This window comes from Vidua macroura, chromosome Z (genome assembly GCF_024509145.1).
Source record: "Vidua macroura isolate BioBank_ID:100142 chromosome Z, ASM2450914v1, whole genome shotgun sequence".
NCBI lineage: Eukaryota > Metazoa > Chordata > Aves > Passeriformes > Viduidae > Vidua > Vidua macroura.
In genome coordinates, this window is record NC_071611.1 from 45,272,276 (window position 1) to 45,289,553 (window position 17,278).

General features: G+C 37.7%; 1 protein-coding gene across 4 annotated transcripts in view; it reads left to right on the forward strand.

Annotated features, from left to right (window-relative positions):
* GAK (cyclin G associated kinase) overlaps positions 1-15,890 on the forward strand; it is a 67,033-nt gene extending 51,143 nt beyond the window's left edge. For all 4 annotated transcript variants that reach the window (XM_054002900.1, XM_054002901.1, XM_054002903.1 and 1 more), the window contains 6 exons: positions 2,594-2,728; positions 3,042-3,161; positions 5,809-6,021; positions 7,425-7,573; positions 8,703-8,879; positions 10,452-15,890. In XM_054002900.1, the coding sequence (XP_053858875.1) occupies positions 2,594-2,728; positions 3,042-3,161; positions 5,809-6,021; positions 7,425-7,573; positions 8,703-8,879; positions 10,452-10,553 (896 nt within the window). In that variant the 3' untranslated portion in view covers positions 10,554-15,890. The remainder of the gene's footprint in view (positions 1-2,593; positions 2,729-3,041; positions 3,162-5,808; positions 6,022-7,424; positions 7,574-8,702; positions 8,880-10,451) is intronic.
* The last annotated feature ends 1,388 nt before the right edge of the window (positions 15,891-17,278 follow it).

A 17,278-nucleotide genomic window follows, 5' to 3' on the forward strand; every position in this document is an offset into this window, starting at 1 on the left:
GAAGTTAGTTTCTGTGAACTTGAGTTCTCAGACAGGCTTTAGATAAGGTTAAAAAAACCTTGCATCATACTAAACCGGCCTCTTGGTTCACAGAAAATCCTGTTGTCTGTGATTAAAGGATTTCCTGTAGACATGACAAGTTAAATAAAGAAAACCTTATGTGAAGTTGTGTGTTGTAAAATGCAGGTCTCTTATTTTGGGAAGCTGGAAAGTGTGATCTGATTACCACCACCATATTCTTGCATCTGAGCTTGGTTTGAGCAGTGTTAGTAAAGAACAATGTTCTTTGCCGTGACCTCCAGTGGTTCATTGCTGTATGGCTAAGGATTATCAATATGCATATTAAAATATAAAAAACCTGAGACAACCAGGTTTGGATCTGCATGTTCATGATCTTAATTGCTTCCATTTTTGGAATATCGAGCTATAGTTCATGTTTTACCATTTCTTTAGGAATTCTACTCCTTTATCTTAATGTGTCTGTATGAACTGCAATGTGTAAGCTATAAAAATAGGGCTTCAGTATGGTCTCATCGTACCTCTTCAGAATATGTAGAAGTCAAAGTATCAATGTCAAAAAGTTGTTAACACTTTCTCTTGATGTTAACATCTGACATAATGCCCACCTTGTAGACCTAAAAAGAAGATAGCATAAGAACAAACAGTTTCAGAAAGAATGGGTTATCTGTTCAGTTTATTCTACATTGCATTGTTTCAGATTTTTCTGATACGTATAGTGGTTGTATATGAGCTTTTACTATTAATAGTGAATTTACTACTGTAGGTAGCAGTAGGCTACTTCCTGCTTAGTTCAGCGTGGGGGAGGCAATGAATTTGACTTCTCTTAAGCCAACTGTGACAAAACAGCTCATTCCCATAGTATGTTCTCAATCCTTCAAATGTATTTGCCTGTAATTTAATTTGTTCTTGTTTCTTTCAATTTGTTTTCATAGTAGTTAATTTCATATGATGGTGTTAATTTTCTTATATTCGTGTAAAAAGACTTTTAATAGCAGAGATTGTAGAACAAAATAATTTCTATTCTAAAAATCAATATTAGTAGTAATTCAAGGCCCGCTTAACTTTTGGGAGTGGAATATGATAAAATAAAGTTCTAAGCTGATGAATAGGTGCTGATTTATAGCCAGTGACACTGTGGTTTAGCAGATAGCTGGGATCCTGAGTATTGAGACCAATATATATTGTTTCTCCCGTGGTTTTAGAGGCAGGGAGATGAAGCTTGGGTCTGGAGAAAGGGCTGAAATGGTGGGTACTTCTTGAATTTTATTCTGATGTTTTCCCTCATGTGCAGCAGAGAATACTGCTGAAATATAGGCTTTCAGCAGATACTTGTTGCACAGTATTTTATGTGCTCACTTTGCAGCTGCAAGATCTAATTGTAAATGGTATTAGTAGATTGAGGTACTATAGGGGTATTTAATTTGCTTCTAATTATTTCCTTAATTAAGACGATTTGATATTAATATTTAGAAAGTAAAGATGAGATGCTGAGACAAGTGAAAGGCTGTAATGTAGTAGTTGAGACTTTCAAAGCCTCAGAATGTTACTGCTTTTGTTAAGGATGGCTGGGTTAACCCTATGTCTATGAAATGTCTTAGACCACCACTAAATGTGCTTTACTGAAATATCCCCTCTCCCTGTAGCACTGACAGTTGTTACAGCATTAAAATAGGGGTTACATTTAAAAGCTGTCCTGCTTCACTGTGAGGCTCCACAAGCTCTGCTCAAGGAGAATGCTCAGAGCTGGCATGCAGTACTGAGTGTTCCATACATAGCATATCTCGTTCTGAGGATGGCTCACCTCACCTCATAGTTTGTGTGAGTGGGTAATCATTTGAATTGAATCAGTGGGGAATCATTTGGAAGTGTCAGCAATGGAAGTTATAATACCTTTAGATGGGAGACGACATTTTCCAGGTGTTAACAGCAGCACCTTTGCATGCTTTTAAATACGACTTTTTTCATTTAGATGTCGTGGTGTATAGAAAAGTGGTTTTTATCCATGCAGCTAGAGATTCTTTACCTTTTCCCAGAAAAAAATAATTCTTCCTGTGTCCTGCTCTTCCATTGTGTGCATTCATTTGTGTGTTACACTTCAAAGAGTGTATTAGTTGGCCAAGAGGCTCCTTTGTCACAAGCAGCCTATGTTAGGCAAACCTCTATTTTGAAGTGACCTCGCTTCACCTGTGTAACACCCAGACTGCTGAGTGATAAAGAGCACCATTCATGGAGCACTGCTGCTTTCCGCTTACCAGCTGTGTTGTCAGGAACAGCAGCATGCCCTAGATCTGTACCTGAGCTAGTCCTTTTGGTCAGGAGGCCTAAGCTGTTACATTCATAGCATTGCCTGTACATGAAAATACCTTATCTGTGAAGTGTGTGGGATGTTTTAAAAAAGAAATGGAGGAATTCCAGTAGTACAACCCTTCTGAGTCCTGTTTAAGACTGCACATCTGTTACCGAGAGATTTAAGTAAGCTGTGTAGCTGACCACATTCTGTTGGTATTCGCAAATATATATACTATTATAATCGCTTTCTTAAACATGAAAACATTTCTTTTTTCTTCTGTAGACAATTTGACACCAGAGCCACCTAAAATAACATCATCTACAAGCCACCCAGATCTCTTAAGTGGATGGGATTCTTGGGCAGATTCCTCAACAACCAGCAATGTAGCAGCACCACAGCTGAAGCCTGTTTGTGAAGGTATTATGAAATTAAATTTTTCCATTAGAGGAATAATCACCTGAAACTACTGAACATGTCTTCATGTATTTTTGCTTTGCAGCTTAAATGCTCCTTTAGTAATGCACTTGTGTAGTTTTTCGGATTAAAGTTCAAGATACAGGACTTAAATTATTTCCATTCTCTATAGTAGTGGTGATTCTTGTAATGGGAAAAGATGATGTGAAGTAGAATATTGCAGAGGTTTGCATGAGGTGTTGTGTAGATACTACTTTTATTCTTTCTCTCGATTTCCAAACAGACTAGGTATGTGATGTGTCTTCTTTTTATACAGGCCAAGCTTTTACCACCAGAAGCCAGTCCAGTGTGTCTTCAGGTTTGTCTTTTAGCCAGGCAAAAGCTCAGAACTTTGATCCTTTTGCTGATCTTGCCAATCTGGGATCTGGTCTTCCAGGTAAGATCTTATTTTTGATAGACTATATTTAGTGCCTCTACTGTTTGATTTGCTTTGTGTACCAATAAATGTTAGTGACAGCCTATATGGGCTATAAAGGAAGTGCCTTAAAGGCACTAGATAGTGCCCATAGTTTCCCACTATATAGTTTGCCATTATTTAGTTTCCCAGCCTATAAAGGAAAGTGTTTCCTTTTAATTGTCAATGTCCAGCTTGAGATATTTGCTGAGAACTGATGAGTAACAAGAAAAGTTTGAATCTTCCAGATATTTTTTTAAACATTCAGAATAATATTTCAGAAGATAACTACACCTGTGATATGAGAACAGTAAAAATAATTAATGTGTGAGAATTGAGTTGAGATGGTAAGAGAAACCAGGAGTTCGCTGATTCAGTAACTGAGCATGAGGTTTCTTACCTAGCATTGATTAATACTGTTCTTGAAAGATTTAAAATGAAAGCAGGATTGAATTAGTTAAATTTTTTTAGTTACAAAGTAACAGTTTATTCAGCATTTTCCTTTGAATTCAGTAGACTTCCATAGCTCTACTACTCACATCTACCATGTTTATAAGATGAGCAGAAATGAAGCCCGTACATTGCACACCAGTACCAAAAGCATTATGAATATCTGTCAGTTTGCAGTGAAGGGCACAAGGAGTTCTGAAGATAAGACACATTGCAGAGTAACTCTTGTTCCAGGGTGTCTTATTGGCCTGAAACTCAGGAACTTAGTCCTGTAGCACTCACAAAAGAGCTGAAGTCCTTGCATTTCAGAGCCCACACTGCCGTAGCAAAAGTGACCAGCTGCCCAGAATACACAGAATGATTCAGAACAGCCTAGTGTTGCTGAATTGAGAAAACCTGCTTTTCCCTTAGCTTGGAGCTGATGGAAGTTTTATCCCGTTGCCTTGGCAGTTAGCACTGCGTATTGAATTGAGTGGAATTTTGGTAGAAACACTAGGCAGCATGTAGTGTTTGATGTTGCCTGGGCATAAGGACTGCAAAATTGTGGTGTTGAAGCAGTATCAATGAGGCTGTTTTGCAGTAAAAAAAATTCAAAAATTTTCTAGTTTAATAATTCAGGTTAACACAGGTTGTTAAATGCACAGATAGTATGACAGTAAAAAAAGTCTATTTATTGACTTGAAGATGTAGGTATAGCCCACACTGAATCAGATGAAAGAAATCAAACTAATTTTAGCAGGACTTAGGTCAATTCATTACTCTTTGAGTGAGCTTTCAATAGGAAAAAATACTGCATTAAGAAGTAGCCAGATGTCACTGTCCTAGTTAATGTTCTCAGGCTTGATTGAAATGAATTTTCAAGACATCACAAGAACTGGAATTCAGTTTTGGAATATGACTGGAATACCATACTCTGTTGTATTTTTCATAGCAGTTTTTTGGCTTCCACATACGAGATGCTGTTCTGGAAGAAAATTTATGAGAGTGCAAGCTGCTTAAATATGAATGCTATATAAACCCAAAAGAAACGGCAGCTAAAAGTAGTTAATACTCGTGTATTAGCATACTGGTAGGATACCAAGAGTGTTCTGTGCTGGTTGGTGTTAACACACTCTTCTTTAGGAATGGTCTTCCATCAGAAAGTAGGAGTGTGGTGTTGAAAAGTTTTGTGAACAGTGAGGCATTAACTTGTCCTACAGGAAGAATTTGTTGGCCTTGAAAACTGCAATAATGAACATAGAATAGGTGAAAGAGATAATTTTTCAGTATGCAGGGTTATTTGCTCTGACTAGTAACAAATTTTTTTTTCTGTAAATTTCAAAAGTTGTCAGTGACTGAAATCTGAGTTGACTGCAGTTGAGTGATTTCATGAAAAAGCAGTGCATTCCTAGATTTTACTGGGTATTGTATTGCAATACTGTGTTTTATCAGGTATGGTATTTCAAGATATAGTATGGTATCTTGTACATGGCTGTGGGGAGACATCCTCTTGTGCAAATTAGAGGTATGGGCAGCCACTTCAAAAGGGAGGCATCAGAAGAGCTGAAGTGTGAGGAGCCATTTTTGAAAGAGCGGAATAAGTTTGCATTGCTGTGTATACCCAGACAGGCTTGGCCTATGGCTCAGGAGAGTGATTACACTATCTCCAGCAGGCTGCAGTGCTTTTCTTACTCACGTGCAGTATATTCCCCGTGAATAATGTTCTCATAGAACATTAGAATAATGTTCTATAGAATAATGTTCTCATCTTCCTTAAACAGTAGTGCAAGGAATCACTAGAGCAATTGAGCAATTGAAAGCATTAATTTGAAAATCTTCTCAGTCTGTTACCATTTTTTGTAATTAGTTAGTTATTATGCACTGCATATTAAGAGAAGTGGGAGGCAGAACTACTGTCACAGCCACATTATCTCCTAGCCTGACATGTGCCTGACCCTTCAGATAAGGGTGCATGTTTTTGCTAAAACTGACATTTGAGACTTTGAGTTGTAAGAGAAGACTTTCAGTAAAGCCTCCAGGTCCTGCTGTTCAAGTTACTTCTTAATGAGACTCTTCATTTTACCCACACTTTCCTGTTACATCACTGTGAGCTATGTGGTTATATGTCAAGACCAAACTATCTTGTATTAAACACGTGACAGGCATTGAACTGAACAACTAACTTAGTATTTTTTGTTAGGTTCATCCACTGGTGGACTCTTGGGTAGTGGATTTAGTCAGAAGACTGCTCCATCTCAGAAGCTGGGAAATCAGTGGCAGAAATCCTCCAAACCACAAAGTACTTCATGGCAGTCCCATACTAAGTCCAGCACAGCAGCTAAGCCCAACTACACAGTAAACTTCAGTGTAATTGGAGAACGACAAGAAAGAGGAGTCAGAGCCCCAAGCTTTGGTAAGTTTTTTGAATGTGTAGTACTTGTAATGTCCCATGTGAAGTTAGTTGGGTGTGCTGTTACCTGCAGAAGCTCTTCTACCTTCATATTTTTACTTACATTTAAGTTGTGTCTACTAGAAAACAGAAAAACATTTGGCAAATCTGGTATCCTGCCTTTCCAAAGCTATCCCAATACATAACAGACAAGCTGATGACAGCACAGGTATATGTGAGTTTGGGCATAGTCTCAATGCTATAATTACTCACCCACATGGAAACTGGTTTTGTATCAGTGAGTTTAGAAAGGTAAATTTGATCCATCTGGGGAGAGATGGTTGATGATGTTGCTTCATGTTTGTTTGTGATACAAAGGTAAAGGGATACACTGTTTTTCCTAGCTGAAGAAGAGTAGCTTGTCTTGAGAAAGATTGAGGTTAAAATTACTGAAAATTCTTGTGTTTGAAAGAGACATGGGGACAGGACCAGGTGGAATCATACAGTCCTTTAACATGTTCCAGCCGAGTAGACAAACCTGGAGTTACAGAGTTAGGCTTGGCCTCTTCTGTATGAACTTTCTTGGAAAATTTTATTTTCTGGTGTGTTGGTATTTGGATTATGCTTCCCTTAAACGGACATGTAAGTGAACAGCAGGTAGTTCTTTAAGTTGGAATTATTTTGTTGGTCCATATTTGGAAAAAGGTGTCAGGATGCAGAGGCAGTGAGCATAGGTTGCAGCACACCAAAGTCTGTAGAATAAGGCAAAAAAAATCAATTGGCATGATGAATTACTGAAACAGGTTGTTGTAATTCTCCCTTAAAAACAGATGGACCTCAGCTGGACAAGGACCTAACAAATGTACCTGGTTGTCCCTGTTTTGAGTGGGGATTGGACTAGACAACATCCAGAGGACTCTTCAGAGTTCAGTTATTCTACAGTGCTCTGAAATTTGTTGGTTCTGTAATGAATATTCTTGTTGGTATTTTATCCGTTCAATATTCTGGATAATATTTAACGTACTTAGGGGTTGACTACATGCTTTCAATGATAGTATTGAGTATAAGGTTACTTGAAAAACTGCTGCATAGCATTTGAAATTAACTTACAGTGGAAAAATGGAGCAGTTTCCAAAATCATGGATAGACGTGTGCTCCCTCAAATCTACTCCATTTTTTAAAAAAGGAGGACATGCAAGTATTGAGTCAGAGGTTAGCATGTTAGGTTGTCTGCTCTGCTGGACTGAAAGTTTGTTAACAATCCCTTTTATTTTTATCCTACTCAGTTTGTGGCTTTTGGCATCACTGAAGGATATTTATCATGGCAGTGATAAATGCCATCCAGATGTATCTCAGGGCAATGTATTGTTCCTGTTAATGTATTCTCCAGTGAAACTTCTCATTGAATGTTTTTTCTCTTTTCATAGGTCAAAAGCCAAAAGTTTCAGAAAATGACTTTGAGGATCTCTTATCTAATCAAGGATTTTTAGCAAAATCTGATAAAAAGGGACCAAAGACAATTGCTGAGATGAGAAAACAAGAGATGTCTAAAGATATGGACCCCTTGAAACTCAAGGTTTGTTTAACAGTAATTTTGATTCAAGTGAAAATCTGATCTTATGGTTAGAACTACTGAATATAGAGCAGAAGTGTACAATGACCAACAGAGAAACTAAAAGCTCATGGTTTAGAAAAGATGGATTTAGCTGATAATACAAAAATATGCTTTAAAAATGAAGCATGTGAGAATAGCTGTCTTCAGGGTGATAATGTATTTTCATTTTCTCGTTAAGAAGTGCTGCTGCTGTCCTAAGAAATTACTAGAAGGTGCAATTCTGGAGACAGGATGTATAACTAGTTTGGGATGTGTTCCTTGCTGTTCAGATTTTTTTGACCCATTAGTCATTGATAACTTCACATATTAATACACTTACAGTTTTTTAGTCTTTATGGTGCTTCAGAAAAGTTTGTAAACTAACTTTAAAGGAATGCTGAAATTTGTTTTCACAAAGTGTCCTTCCTTGAAGAGAGAGTAGGTAGCTTGCATGCCTACCCTTTAACACAAATCACCACAAATGGAAATAAATGCAGATATTTAGTTATCATCCTCCCTGTTGATAGTAAGTGTACGATGAAAACACTGTATGTTATGGCTTGAATATTGCTGTTAAAGTCTGAGCAACATTACTCTAATTGATTTTGGGGATATCTCAAAGAGCACTTTAGTCTGCACCTCTGCAGGTTGCTTAAGTAAACATGAATTATTACTAGACATGATCTTTGGTTCAAAGCTTGTACAATAGAAATTTTAAAAATATATTTATGCTCTTGTACAAATCAAGTAATAATTTGTATGTGTGCCCTGACAGAGACAATATGAATATAATATCTAATTGTAACAGATGCTTTTAATTATTCCTGTCATTTCTCTTGCCATAATTATACAGGTGTTTGTAACATGTAACTATCTCAGTCATTTCTCTTGCGATGACTGAATTTCTGCAATAAACTGAGCTGTGCTCTAGTGCTAGATGCAAAGTATCGCTTTTGAGTGGCTAACGCAATTGAATTTGGGGAGTGAGTGCAGTAGGACAACTGTACTTGAGTTGTGATCATATAGTCTTGCAGAGAGTGAAGATTATGTCTGTAAAGGCTGAGAATGCTTACAGTGCTGCATTCAGTTCTATATATTCTGATTTTCTCAGATTCTTGAATGGATTGAAGGAAAGGAGAGAAATATCAGAGCATTAATATCCACTCTACATACAGTGCTTTGGGAAGGGGAAAATAAGTGGAAGCCAGTCAGCATGGCAGATTTAGTAACTCCTGAACAAGTAAAGAAGTACTACAGGAAAGCAGTGCTTGTGGTTCATCCTGATAAGGTGAGCGTTTTCCTCTGATCTTCTTTATTATAGGAAGAAAACAAATTGCTTTTACCATACCACACTGATTACTGGCAAATGCCTTGCTTCTCAATCAGCATCCTAGATGTTCTTCACTGTGCTTCCATTGTCTTCTCAATGTGGTGTCCTACTGCATTCAGGTAGTACAGGATTATTCTTGTCGTCCTGACATAGCACAGAATTCAACAGAGAAGTGTTAACAAATGAAAGATCCCGTGAGAGTTGTACTGAACACCAAAGTCAATCATGCTGGGTTCTGACTGACAGATGGCAGATGTCAGATTTAATGCTGATCAGTGGAATCTATTTTATTTCTGTGAGCTCGTACTTCAAGTCTTTTAGAACTAGTATGGAGACTCAGAGGCTGCCACAGCAAAACTGGTGGGAAAAACCTGCTGAACCTCATTTACTGAACCATTCTTACTAAAAAACTAAACTTATTAGAATAAACAAGTTATCAGATGAAAAATTTGTAACGAATATTACATTGCAGCTGTCTTAAAAAAATACTTAATACATCCCAATGTATCAAGGTAGCTTCTTGTTCTGAGCTCTTGCATTGATAGAAAGAGAAGCATTGGATATAACTGGTTTGAATTTTCAAGTTTGCATTCACTGGTGGTTTAGTGAGCAGTAGTCTAAATCCTATGCTGTCTTGTGTCCATAACAAACATGACGTTTTTTGGATCCCCCTCTCCTCCAGAGCTCTTGGGTATGTGACTTCTTCCACCTTTGTGGTGGTTTTTTAGGTGTTTCCTGTAAGGCCCTTAATTCATCAGTCAGAATACAGCTCTGTTTAAGGCATATTTGTCTTCCTTGTTCTTTTATTCTGCCACTTACCTGTTATGTGTTGATAAAGTACTGCAGGTGACAAAAGCTAAGCAGCAGGAGAAGGGGAAGGATACTGGAGGAGGCTCTGGGGCTTCCTTTTTTTATTGGAGAGAACCATATTTTGGGACTGGATGTTTTTTAACCACAAGAGTTGGATTGTGTTGGCCCAGAGTCAGGGCAGCTGTGAAACAGGTAGGAAATCAGGAGTGTACTATCTTTGAGTATGGAAGCAAACACACAGGAAGTGCTATGTCAGTCATGTTGAGTCTTAGCATCAGTCACAATCAGAAACAGATTTTTCTTCAGGGAATTTAATTCAAAAAAAGTTATGTTAAAGAGGACTCAGATTTTATCCTTGTACACTACTGCAAGATCTTTCAGGAAGCAATTCCAAAAATGACTTAATTTGATAGTAATAGTAACTGAAACTATTTATGAAAAGAACAGCTTTGAAAACTGTTTTTAGCTAAATTTCAATTACTTATGAATTGTACTGAAAGCTTGAAAGTAACATAAGGAAACCAAGGATTTGAATTTGTTTAAAAAATATTTATTGCAAGCTTTGGATAATTTTGGAGAGAGTTCTCTTGTCTGTAAAATTGTATTCACAGAGCAGTCTATAGCTATTGAGTAAGACAGCAAATATAAAAGGGGTGGGATATTTTCTAAGACCTAATTTCTAATGTTTTTATGCTTATGGCACATTCTCTTTTTTTCCAGGCCACAGGACAACCCTACGAACAGTATGCCAAAATGATCTTCATGGAATTGAATGATGCATGGTCAGAGTTTGAAAACCAGGGATCAAAGTCCCTTTTCTGAAACTTCACCTTTCACAGAACTCCTTCCAGAAACTGGAGCTGATCATTGTTATGACTTTATTGCACCTGAGATTTATGAAGCGCTTTTCCACTATTTCTGCACAGTGTCTAGTCATGCACTTAAATGTGGGGATGTATTTTGTAAGATGTAGAGTACAAAGCATTACATAGATGCATTAATAAAAAAGCTGCTGAAGAAATCACTGGGAGTAAAGGTTTCTCTTCAGTTTTGTATAAGAAAAATAGAATTTGAATGAAGCTAAGTAATAAGTGATGGGCTAGTAATAGTTATAAATCATTCCAACTTAATTGATCTTTGCTGTTCCTCTACCATCCTACATTTGTCTCTTACTTCGAGTAATTTTGTGATTCAATTTTGATATTTGGTGCCTGTCACCTTCTTCAAAGTGCTTTAGTTAGCAGCAGTGAATTTGCTAGGGTGTATATTTTCATCTGTATTTTATATAATGAATCTGATAGTCATTCTGTAAATAATGTTATCTGGTAATATCTGTGTTCCTCACAATAGAGTAACAGTTGTTTAGCCAGAAAGACACCACATGTGGGAAAGTCAGACAGGGTTGTTCTTGATTTTATTTTTTTTTCTTTTTAGTTTTCTTTTTTTTTCATATCATGAATCTAAAAAGACATTTTGACTCTGAGGTCTGCATGTTCCTACTGTTTTGTTTATTTATTGCAGTACTCTGACCTGTGCTTATTTACCTAGTTCTTTAAATGGTGTCTTTTGTTTCTGAATTCAGTGGAACGTTCCTTTCATTGCACTTCAAATACTCTGATAGAAACAATTTTACTCTGAAACTTGAAGTGTAAGCACAAACCTCTTACTGTTTTGATTTGTCTGAGTATTAAATCACTTATTATCATCTGGTGAGCATTTAAAGTGCTTTAACAAACATTTTGCTGCATGTTTGAACTTGTGTATTTTTGAGATACGCATGGAATCAGTGCATGTGAAAACATGGTGTGTTTTGGTATACTGTTGAATTTCTGCTCACCTATTTCCATGCACTGCTTAGTGCAAGATGAATAGAGACACAACTTGGTAACAAAACATCCCATGTTTTCTCATCCCTGTTCAGAAGGCACTTTTTTACTAGTGCTGGTGTGGATGATGCAAACGACCAATGACTGTTATACTCTGTGTAATAACAAAATGCAATTTTCATATCGAGTTTGAAAATGTTGAAAATTAGTGCTGAGCTATTAAATCTTCAGCAGCAGTCTCTTGATACCGGACAGTTGGGCATTCAAGGGGATATTTTGATCACTTGCCTTTTTAAACATTTTGCATGCTTAACTGAGAGGGAAGCTGTATTATTAGCAGGGGTAACTGTTCAGCTGAGCAACATCTGAACAGGAAACATGAGATTCTAATGCCACCTGGAACGTGTGTTGGATTAGATTTTCCACTGCTGCACCAGCCCGAGAGCTGGTGCGTTAGAGACTGCTGAACACTTGCAATGTCTAGTCTCTAGCTCTGATATAACACAGTTACTTATTAACTTCTGATTAAGAGTTTTGTTTGTGTATATCTGCATATATATTCAGCTGCTGTGATTTTTCTTTTTTTTTTAAGGTGAAGCTAGGATCAGTTATGAATGAGGAAGGTTATATATTATTCATAACTGCTGTTGTATTTCAGTTACTGCTTTGAAGCAATCTTAAATCTCAGTAGATTTCTTTATAAATGTATGTAACTTGCTGTCTGATTTAAAGTAAGAGTTAATCTTTTTTTCCTTTGGACACTTAATTAATTCTTTTTGTATGTATTCTGCAACCATGGAAATTAAAGGCTTCTGCTGGTAGGATAGGTTTGTGGGAAACCTTTCTACAGTTCTAGGGTGAATGTATTCTCGTAATAGATTTAAAAAGATAAACACAGATATATAATGACTTTGACTGTAGTGCTATATTCAGTTGAGAGATAAAGCATTTCTAAGGGGGCTGCTTAGAATAAGGAAGTACTGCTTTAAAATCCCATGTTCATTCAACGCATACAGGCAACTTAATTTTGTGGCATACATTTTTAATTGCTCTTTTCTTGAAATATGTGTTTAAAAAATTAAAACATGAAAATTAGGAGGAAAATATCTTCCTCTGCTTTGTATATTTGGTAGTGTTTTCTGGATGATGTCTACATCAAGCTTTTTTAGATTTCTCTACTCTTGCTTGCAAAATTTTCTTGAAACATCAGAGAAGAATATGATTTTAAGTTAGCAGGGAAAACATGAGTGCAAGTATTCTACCTGGAACTGAAGATCTCTTGAAATTACCTCTCTCTTTTAAAAATTATGGAAATTCAAGAAATTTGGCTATGGATTCTTCCAGGAGCCATTACATAATTACTGAAACTTCAGTCAGGTTGACAGAACCACTCAGTTTATTTTATGGCTTAGTCAGCTCTGGTTCTCAGTGGGGGAACTGGCTGATTTCTCTGTCCTTCTCCTTTCTACATAATTGAATTTTGCTGCTAGGAATCTTAGACAAGCTTGGTTTGGTAAACTGATAAATCTTGACAGTGAAACTATTTTGGGTAGGGTGTTTCGATTTTGGTTTTATTTTTTGTAACTGTGCCATTTCTCTGTGTTACATACAAGAATGTGCAAACAATGGGGATTTCATTAAGGTTCTGTAAGCAAACTGTAATTTGAAAATTAAAAAAAGTTCAAGTGGTGAACAGAATAAATGGAAGTTTTGTTTTCTGTGCAACACAAAGCAGCATGAGGACCACCAAAGGTGTTTCTTAGTGCAAGGCTTATATATTAAGTACAAGAACCTGGGAAGAGGGAAGTTAAAGTACATTTCATATAAATGTGTATTGGTCTTAATGTTGCTTTTATGGGAGATGGTCATTTGGAAGAAAAAAGTACAGCAGTTTTATAAATTCATCTTAAAACAGTAATAAAAAATGGTAGACAAACTGGGATTGAGGGCTTTTCAACCTTTTGCTTTGTACTTGGTTGTTAATTGTCTGTCTGTTGTATGAATTAGGAGTGCACTCAAATGATATCACACATTTCACAGTAGTTGTATTCTTAGTGTCCACAAACTGAAAAGCTTTTAGAGCTTCAAAAAAAAAAAAAAAGATTAATCGGGAACTTGGCTCTCTTTGCTTAAAATGTTTATTTTCCATTCATGTTAGTTGTTCATTGCACAATTAAGTTTTGAAGTGTTGAAGCCACAACCTGAAAGCTGAACTTTATATCTTCTGCTTCTGCTGGCTGTGAAGCTTGAAGGTGAGGTCACCTGGTGTTGCCTGCAGGTTGATACTTTGCATGCATACATGTGCTCCAAGGATTTGCTTGAGGCAGTTGAGGTTCCTCTTGATGAAGCAACTTCCTTGACTCTTGCAGGAAGTCGTGCCTGGTGGCCCATGTTGGTTGTTCCTCTGTCTGGTAACAACACCTGACTAATGTCATATATTGTTTGTAGCCTACCAGGGCTCACTTTCCAAAAGTAAGTGGGCTGAGATGGTTAGTGCAAGAAAAAAGGAAAAGAGCACAAGATAGATTAAATGAAGAGTAGAGAAAAACACCAGGGCTCTAAAGTATATCTGAAATGCTGTTTTCTAATTTTCTCTCCACTGACCTATTGCTACCTACCTCTGCTAAAAACAGGTGTAGACTAGTAGAGAGAACCTGTTTTGCATCCTACTTTCCATCCCTTTTAGAACACTGCTGACTGTAACAAGTGGGAGTAGCAAGTCCCTATTTTTTTCCCCCCCAAAGCGTATATAAAGCAGGTTTACAAAATATTTGGGCAGGTTTCCACTATTTTTTTTTTTTTTAATTACAAATTACTTGTGTTACATTGCTGTTAGATCTGGAGAGTCCAGCAAAATAACTTCTGAAGCAGAGATCTGTGAAAAAGGACTGGTGTTAAGAGAGTGTGGCTGCAGTCTGCCTACTGGAGGAAATCAGTTGGTGTCTTCAACCTCAGGCATGCCTTTTTGGTGTTTCCTAGTGCTGTCAGATTTCCTTAGGAGCAGCAAAGAGTGTTAGTGGTTAGTTAGACATAAAACCTGGAAGGAAAAGGTCCTCAGCATTAATTGGGTCAAGTTCAGCTATTTTGCTAATTGGTGGTAGCTTGTTCAGCAAGTACAGAACAGAAAACCACCAAAAGTGCTGATGAAGTACATTTCCTTGGATCAGTGGCAGAGTCCTTGGTGTTGTACTTGTGAGGGTAACTTGTGCTCATGAAAAATGCCTTGTTTACTTCCATGTTCTTGGTAATTCTAGACAATTCCTCCCATTGTCTTGCCAAGCACAGAGCAACAGTTACTTTGTGAAAGCTACATGCACGAGGTCAGTTTTTTGCACAAACCAAAGCAGAGTTTGAGCATAACAGAAATCTCATCAGGCCTTTGGGGCTGCTGTGTTCTGTGCGCCATTCCACTTCCCGAGGCCAGACTGAAGTTTCCCCAGCAGTGGCAGTATGTTTCCATACCTGCTGGTTGCTGCACTCACTGCTGCTCACAGAAGTGTTTTCAGGAATAGCATAAATCTTGTTGCTCCTTAGCTGTGTCCTTAATTGTCTAACAATTGCAATGTAATGGCTGCTTTGTAAATAAGTTCAAATTTATCTTGTGTGACTCAGTTGACATTTTCTGTGAAGAACTGCAAAAGCTGTAAAAGGAATGTATCATTTCCCACCCTTTGAACCTGTCCCCAGTGCAGAGCAGCTCTTGCACCCAGAAGCTCAATGATGAGGAGCCGAGCTCTGGTTCTGAACTTGATGAATCTTGCAGTGCTTGCTTACTCTCTCTTTGGGTGAGCTTATTGTGGACGGCAGCTTAGACTGCATTAAGCTTCCAACCTATGCTCCAAAAATATGATTTCAGTACTTTTTATGAAGGATACGTGTTGTCATAGAAGCTTTTATTACCAAAAGGGTGTTAAAGAGGTATTGTGGGAACTCCCAAAACTCTAGTGGAATGTAGTGTATATTTGCAATGTAGATTTCTAGAAGTGATTGTCATCTCTCATAAGGTCTTGGCTTGCTCTGAGGTCCTTATTGTATTTACCTGTAGTTGTGGTTTACTTTCAATACCTGTGGTTTTTTTCTGATTTGGGAGTGTGTGGAAGGACAGAACAGATACTCAATTCCTGTTTTTGCCATCTTTCAGGAAATGCAATGTAATGTGTAATTTTGCTACTAGTGAAATGAAACTTATACCTGTATGTATATAAGGTAAAATAGTCAAATTAAGCCTTGTTTAAAAGTAGATTTAATGTTTGGTACAATGTCCTTGAACAGAATATTTTGCTTTGAAATGTATTACAATTTAACCAGTGATCAATTAAAACAAACAAAATAACTTTTGTCTATTTCCTTCTTTCCCAAGAGAAAAAGGCCCTGAACACCTGAAGCATGTCCACTGTGTCTTCCAGAACAGTCTGCAAATGTTAGAGAAGTGGTTCTCATTATGCTCAGGTTGACTGAACCTGTTAGGAGCTAAGTGCCTGTTGAGAAGTATCTCTTCCATTGGAGAGGGTCACTGCAGTGTGCCCTGGGGTTTGGCAGCTGCATTTTCTAAGTGCCGATGTTGGGTTGAGGGGGTTCTTGCACAGGATCTGCTGCAGGGCTTTTCCATTGCCCAAGGGAAGCTCTGGCTTAAGTGTATAGCAGTGATCAAAGGGAAGAGAACAGGAGCACATGGACATGACTGAGGCAGGAGAGAGGAGTATGAGCAGCATGTAGGGATAGTGGGGGGACACATCCAGTGATGGACTGCAGGTGGCAAGAATCTGAGGGAATGTGGCATGGCAAAGGGTGAGCTTCTGCTGGGAGTGTACTGACAAGGTGCCCAGAAGTATCTTGATGCCATACTCTGCAACAAGAATGGGCAAGCAGATCTTTCATAGGTGGAAACAAGCCACTCGGTGACATTGAGAAAGTTTCTTCAAAAGTTAAAATTCTATACAAAAGTATAGGATCCTATACAATCCTATACAAAAGTATAGGATTACCATTGGGGCTACCCAAGGAGAAGGGTAAAAACTGGGAGGAAATAAGAGAATGGACAGTCATAACCAAATGGACAGGCATGACCAAATTATCCAGTAGCAATGGCTGCTTAAGCAGAGGCCATTAATGTTTTTCATATTCTGCTTACTACTTTGAATAATCTGATGGGTTTACAAGAATTTATGATAGATTACTCAGTGCCAAAATGCTAAAAGACCTTTCTCTTTGTATCACGTACAGAACATGCTACCACTTTTCCTGCTAATCAGTTTATTCCTAACATGCAAAGATGCTTAAAAATGTATTGATACCTACTTCTGGTCCTTCACCACTGCAGCAAAGGATAATGTTAGTCAACTGCATCTTCCTTTGCTGTATGCAAGGCTTCTGGCTACTCTGACATGAGTTTAGAGAGACTTGTGTTAGGAGAACACAGCAAATAGAAATCCTGAAGAGTCAACCTAGCAAGCATCAGTAATTACACCAGAATACATTACAAAGAGATAGCATGGCCATAAATTCAATATCAAGCAAAGCACAAAAAACAGAGTGAATGGGGGATTAAAAAAAGGCAGCAGAAACACTTTATACTGTGGTGTGCAGAGCAGCCTGTAGCAATCAAAGCCTTCCAAGTCTGCAATTGTAGACACCTGACCTGGTTACTGTAATGTTGGAGATGATTTGCCCTGCCTCAGCGCTGCCTCTCTTATGAGGTAAGAGAAGGACTTCTGGTAGATT